At 41.7% G+C, this 6,833-nt stretch overlaps 1 protein-coding gene and 1 long non-coding RNA gene across 10 annotated transcripts in view; one reads left to right on the forward strand and one right to left on the reverse strand.

The window, feature by feature from the left end:
* Positions 1-6,833, reverse strand: part of LOC116702075 (receptor-type tyrosine-protein phosphatase U) — a 221,250-nt gene that overhangs the window by 53,117 nt on the left and 161,300 nt on the right. For 7 of the 9 annotated variants that reach the window (XM_032536172.1, XM_032536173.1, XM_032536171.1 and 4 more), the window contains exons 14-15: positions 2,759-2,897; positions 129-158 (exon numbers count right to left, since the gene is read on the reverse strand). In XM_032536172.1, coding sequence (XP_032392063.1) covers positions 129-158; positions 2,759-2,897 — 169 coding nt within the window. The remainder of the gene's footprint in view (positions 1-128; positions 159-2,758; positions 2,898-6,833) is intronic. The other 2 variants (XM_032536175.1, XM_032536179.1) reach the window with 1 other exon arrangement.
* LOC116702133 (uncharacterized) overlaps positions 1-6,833 on the forward strand; it is a 16,430-nt gene that overhangs the window by 1,441 nt on the left and 8,156 nt on the right. The window contains exon 2 of the long non-coding RNA XR_004335066.1: positions 3,899-3,903. This is a non-coding gene — a long non-coding RNA (uncharacterized LOC116702133). The remainder of the gene's footprint in view (positions 1-3,898; positions 3,904-6,833) is intronic.

Here is a 6,833-nt window from a genome sequence, read left to right on the forward strand (position 1 = left end):
GGGGAGTTTCTATACTGGAGTATGGGGTGGAGATAGCAATGCTCATTTCCACTCACGTCCTGGGACTACGAAGGGCAAGCAAGGGGAAGATGGTGTCAGGGTGGAAGATGGAGAAAGGAGTAACTTACGGGTAGTAAGGGTAAGAATAGAAGTCCCTTCTGATTAGCACCAGGGAGGAGGAAAGGAGAGAGACAGAGAGTGAGGAGAAAAAAAAGGAGAGGTGACTATGGTTTATCAAGATGGGCATCAGAGAGATAAATGAAGATGCTCAGTGCGTTGGAATGTTCCAAGCAAGCAATCATGAAGCAGGATCAAAGCCTAAAGAAGGAAGAAGACGCCTGCTGCACATCTAACTCAGCTCTGGACCAATGGAAACGTCTGGGGTTTATCTGGATTATATCTATTTATGTTGTCACTAGGGCTGGCTACCACATTCAACTTTTCTTCAGGCACCGACCAAATTGCCTCTAAAGTACCGAGTATCGGAAAATGCCTAGTCATTAAATACCCAATTTCAATACCTGAGGAGTAAATCTCATCAGCGTCAGTGAGCCAATAAGCATGCAGCATGCCTCTACCAAGATCTAATAAGGTTTCTGATTGGCTGTCTAATGTTACACATTGTAAAGACATGCAGGAAGAATTCTACGTTACACAGCGACCGGCTGACATAGTAGGAGCTAAAAAAAAAAAGACATGTGTAATGTTAGAAGTTCTTTGTCCTTTTATAAAATTGGTATCAGGAAAGAGTGTCGTTTAGGAACTGGTGTCAAAGTCACCGTATTGGTACGTAAAATATTTGAACGACACCATTTGTCACATGCTTCATAACGTCTTCCTGCAGTCAGGACTTTTTATTAAGTTTTACAGTTTAAATTCCTAATAACCTCTTGTAGCTAAACATCACAGAACCTTGGTTAATGGTTTAAAGAAGAACACATTGTAGAAATAAATACGCACAGATCCAGATTATTTCATTTATGAATGGCTTAAATCTGTATGATAAACAGGACTCCCTCCTCTGTCCCCTGAGGTTGGCAGATTTCAAGTTGAGAATAAATCACATTTTCTTCTGTATCGTGCTTGTTATGATAAGTTAAGAATATTTATTTTAAATAGTCTGTTCAATATCCACATACTGTATGTCTTGATGCACTGAAGATGACGGAATGGAATGGTTAGTATGAGTTGGCCTTTGCTTTTCAAAGCTTGGAAGGTTTATTTCATTAGCATTATTTGTTATTCATGTTTCTCTGGTTTTTGCTCTCTTTTTCTGAATACTGATGTTTTATAAGCCTGTTTGGGCTGGGGATACATATATTTGCTATTATGCATTTATTTATGCATGACATAATAATAAAACAAAATCGAATCATAAAAGTATTCCAATTTTATATTTTCCGGTTCCCACACTTGAACAAATGTACAAAGTTTGAGGTTAATATGTAAGACCTCTTAGTTTATTTTTGATTTCCAGGTGGTGTTAATGGCACAGACCGAAATGCAAGTGGACGCAACTGAACAGACCTACAGCCAATCAGAGGAACAAAACAACGGAGCTCTGAGCGGTACTTGAACAGTAACAGTAAACTAAAATGTGTTTCTGAAAACATTTTGGAACAGAAAAAGGCGATATAGTAGACAATTCTTGATTCTTATTTGATCAACACCTCCTAGTTTAATCTGAATTCTGTCACCGTCCTAATCCCGCCCCATGTGAGAGAAACGGTTGTGATTGGCCTGCCCTGTTTCTAGTTGGCTGCAAATCTGTTTGAACGTGAGGGGGGACAGACGTATATGCCAGAACAACTGAAACTGAGCTGGCAGATTTGCCTGATTTCCTGGCCAAACCCCAAAAATCTACTACTTGCAGAAAGCGATAACGTTGTTCCAGAGCTGAGTTTTGCTGTTTAGCACGGCCTTTTTTATTTCTTATTTCCGACGGCCTGCAGTTGAGCAGCACCCTACTGAATTATGCTGCAGGCGATCTCCAGTTTTCCAAATGATTACAGAACCAAACACATACTTAAATATACATTCTAACTGTATTTGAGTGAAAATACCTGGTGGCTAAATATGAACCTGTCTGCCCTTGTTTCCCCCATGTGGATGTCTAGTTCCTATTCCACTGAATCAGTCACTGCCTTCGTCCAGACATCCCATTCACTCTCCCTATACTCCTCAGGGCAGAGATGTTCCCCTTTCCAAAAAAAAGAGGAAAAAACAACCTTCCTAACCAATTACTAGCCCATTCACTGGCACCTCACAGCTGCTCGCGTCATGTAATTGAGTGGGCAATGGAATAACATGCCCCTTGATGAAATATTTCACACTCAGATGAGTGTTCCACTATCGCCCGGCGAGCGAAGGAAGAAGAATACACTGCAGGTGTGATCGACGACAGAGGTAATTTGCAGGTGGAAAGCAGCCAGCGATTCCAGTTTGAGCGGGCTGTGTATTTGAATGTGCTCAGCCAACACGCAGACCTTGAAATTAAAAGATGAGATGAAAGAAAAGCTTGGCTGAAGCAGCGGTGGCAGAGTTTAGGATTAATACTCTACCATTCCACTAACTCTGGTTGTAATTCACTCACATTGCCAAATGCGCTCTTCAATAGACCCTAGCTGCCAAGTGGGAGAAAGATAAATGGACTCCTTTGAATAGGCTTCGTAGGAACAATATGATTTCAGACCGGAAAGTCCGACCCATCTCTCATCAACTGGCCAGACGACACACAAACGTTTCCACAGCCACTCACCCCTTCTTAACGATGACGACGATGGCCCCGAGAAGCAGAATGAGGACCACCAGGCCTCCTGCGCAGGCCCCGAGGATCAGACCCATGTCCTCGGCATGCTGGGATACTTCCAGAGCTCGCTTGGAGTCCTTACAGGCAGCTGCACAGTGGGAGAGAGAGGTGATAGGGAGGAAGACTTGTCTACAGCTCACACACACAGCCAGTGTTAATGGTTATACAGTTTTAATCGCAAAAACAAGATGCTACATGTAGTGGTTCGATGTCAGTAAATCATTTTAGCATAATGACGACAATGATGACAAAATTGTTGTGAAAAGGATTGACAGCTTCTGCTTGTCTGCTTTCTTCACTGCTTTATGGCACAAAACAAGAAAAATGTGCTACTATTTTACCATAGACAGCCTCAACAGTAAGTCCTATGGCGTTTGCTATCAAGCAATGCAAATTGTTTTGCTAGGTTTTGGGATGTTTGTGTTGGGATTTTTGCATTAATGTTTACGTGAGATAATGATGATTTCAAAACATTCGTCAGCGTCCTGTTTAACCTGGATCATTTCCTAATCTCACTGTGGGATTAGAGTTTCCATTGGAACTACTTTCTAATAGTAATTTCATTCATTTCCATTGCGTATTGGGGTGGAAACAGAACTCTAAGAGATGGAAATCTTAAAGCCTTGGCATACTTCCTACGTCTGAAATCCTATCTTCAGTTTAGGATGGCATTACAGAAACATGCATTTCTGAAAAAAACATATCTTCTAATAGGAAGTTAGCTATTACAGAACAGTCCTAACTCAGGGATTTTAGTAGTTAGAAACCCTGTCCTAAATTCAAAATAAATGCCCAAACTGTGGTTAGGTCTGTATGGCAATGACAAAGAAGACTGAGAACAACATGAAAACCGACTTATAATGATTTAAAAGTCTACTCAAACCATTTGATGATGCTTTACATTTCCCGGAGCATGTATTATTAGGGATATACTGACTCCCAAGAAAATTTGTTTTGGGTCAATAATTGAGACGAAAGTATGTAAAATGTATTCTGCATATTTTTTTTGTCCATGACAGCAAGCTAGCCAGTGAGAGCTGTTGATTTTATGGCTTGTCCACATTCTAATCCTAGATACAGGCAGGACAGGGCGAGTGCTGATTGAAGAATCTAATTCACACTTATAGTTAGGATTTCTTGAGTAAAGATAAAATGGGAGGTTTAAAATGATAGGACACTGCCATGAGTTTAGTGACTGCTTCTATAAAAAGGAAGATATATTTTTGTAACTTAAATTAAGATAGAACAAGCAGTTAAGACACATTTCTGTAATGAGGCCCCTGGGGGGCCAGACCCTTTGAGCTGCACAGTGTGCCTCCCTCCACAGAATGTACAAAACATTTATATTTGTATATATGCATATATTAATAATTTGACTGTAATAATCTTTATTATGATGGTGCAGCAGTGCACTGCAATGTTGAGTTAGTAGCATCCAAATAGCTCGATGATGCTAAAGAAAGTGTGACGGCTCCTAGGCCTCAAGATCTATTAAGTCCCTTTGGTTGCTGGGATTGGCTAATAAGGACTGATGATTCATAATATGTCCATATGTCCATAAATAGGAGTGCCGAGGCTGTCACTCTTCCTCTCTCCCTACTTAAGGCTGCTTGGTTTGTTTAGACTTTGGACTGAGTTACCTTTGCATTCTAACACTGCTACATCTACACACATCCATACACTGCACACAGGCGGATTCCTAAACCCACCGGGGAGGGAGTGAAGCGTGTTAGAGGGCTCCACAGATCCAGCTGCAGGTTTCACAGAGATGGCCATCCAGTGTACTGCGTATTATTAGACTTTATCAGAGAGGGCTCAAACACTGTTTCAGTACACTGATGTCAGCAGGGGAGCTGAACATGTGTGGCTGGTGAGAGACGACACTCTGGCTATCTTACTGGAGTGATGCATGCTCTCATTCAGGAAGCTATTTCCCTCCTACCCATATGTCACAGTCTCAGTGCATTCCCATCACAGCTAGCCAAGAGCATGAAATCTCTCTCTCTATGACTCATCTGGACTCCCCATTGTGTTCCATCCAAAGGTGAGAAATTGCTATTAAGTACGAATGAATCGTAGGAGTATAAATACACTTCTGGCAGTGTGCTTTTCATTACCGAGCCACCGCACTGATGAGAAAACAAATAAGGTGAGGAATCAGAGAGATGGAAGCATGTGAGAGGCCCAGGCATGTCGTATCAAGACTGACAGCTCAACTGAATTGGACAGCAGCTCTGTATTTAAACAATGCTGCTTTGCAGAGGAGGTATTGGCTTTTGTCTGTCTCTCGTGAAGAGAGAAAAGAAAAGCCTTTACAGTGAGGCAGGATGCGGAGTTTGGCTTGATAAGCTGTGGATTGGTGGGGACTATAGCTCGGGGCAGACAATAGAGCCTGACAGAGCTGCCATAATCACACAAATCATGCTGGGTGAGTCATTCAGCTTTTTAGAGCCATGTTTAGAAAACGGCAATCATTTCACAATCACGATGAATTCCATTGCACACTATAACAAAAAAATGGCGCAGTAGTCCTGCAAGGAAATTCACAGGGAAAATATTACACAGCACAAATGATTCTTTGTAAGCAGAAATGCCTTGGTCGTCAGACTGCAAATGTTGTCAGAGATTTTACCTCTTCAGGCAATAAAAAGCAGCCAGGAATGATCTTAAAGGGTAATTTTGGCATTTTCCAACATGGACCCTCTTTTCCCACCTGTGTTTGGTTCAAGTGTAGCCTGGTGCTACCAGACTCTAGTACATTTCATTTGTACAGAGTGTCTGGCCAATCTCCATTGACAAGTGTTAGCTTCCTTGAAGGCGGGTACTCTAACTTTTAAATTAAAAGTTCTGGATCTGCCCAGATTCACTCTGGATCTGTCAAAACCAATCGCTAACGTTTTGTCATGACATCGGCTTTTTGTCAATGACAGGCTCAGATTATTATTCTTAGTGTCTGACAACATTATGAAAAGGATCCTACAGAGGGAGACCTTTTTGTTGAGCTAAGAGTATTTTCACATGTGAATGGATGAATTGAGGGTTTATCTGAACAAAACCAGAGTGGTGATTGTCAGTAACTGTGAAAAGACAAACCAAGACTGCTTTTGATGCTATCGGCTTTGAATGAAGTGTGATTTATGATGACAAAATGACGTTTTTGTTTTAATGGAGTCTGGTTGGTTTGGCAACAGTGATTTTTCAGTTTCATGTTAGACAAAAAGGATCTTACCCTTTAACAAAAAGGTTGATCGCTCTTGGAATCCTATGCATAATAGAAAAATGTCAGAAAATAACTATATTTTGTCACATTTTTCTATTTGAAAACCCACTAAGCTGGTTTTAAATAAGAGGTCTGGGCCAATTCATTCAGCTGTCAAACTAATTTTAAGCTAAATTTTCAAGTTCTCCTAAGGCTAAATGTAAATTTTTCGGCTTTTCTACCGCATCAGCTGACATGAATAAAAGTATCCTTTCATCGCAGAATGGCGAACCTTTCAAGACGATTTGATTTGTAATGAACATGTTCTCACTGTTCTTTAGTGTCAGCTAATGTTGCCCACATTTCACCCGAGGACAAAAAAAACAAAGCGAAGCGTCCTGGTGGTGTGGAGAAAAAGAGCAATCGCCCACCACTGCGGTAGCTTTGCCAGGTGCTCCGGTGCACACAGCTGGCAGCATCTGTGTGTGTGGGACGCTGCTGAGAGGAAATGAAAAGCAACCAGGAGCGGTCTTAACGAGACCTCTGTGGCACCTCTGAGGGAACTGGAGTAACATCAGCGTGTCCTCTGGGTCTGCCTGCCACAGTTGTGTATGCTACAGTAAGAAACGCCTCAATAAATACACCTGCAACCCATCTCCTCCACTTATGCGGCACACCGGCAGACAATAGGAGGGCAGGGTGCTTTGATGTCATCGCACTTCAGATAAGACAAAATTCAGAGAGAAGAATCCAATTTAACTGCCACCTTTTCCGAGAGCACTACAAACTTCAGGCATAATTCAGTAGGGAGGAAAGGGGGGGGGG

The sequence above is a fragment of the Etheostoma spectabile genome, chromosome 14, assembly GCF_008692095.1.
Source record: "Etheostoma spectabile isolate EspeVRDwgs_2016 chromosome 14, UIUC_Espe_1.0, whole genome shotgun sequence".
Classification (NCBI taxonomy): domain Eukaryota; kingdom Metazoa; phylum Chordata; class Actinopteri; order Perciformes; family Percidae; genus Etheostoma; species Etheostoma spectabile.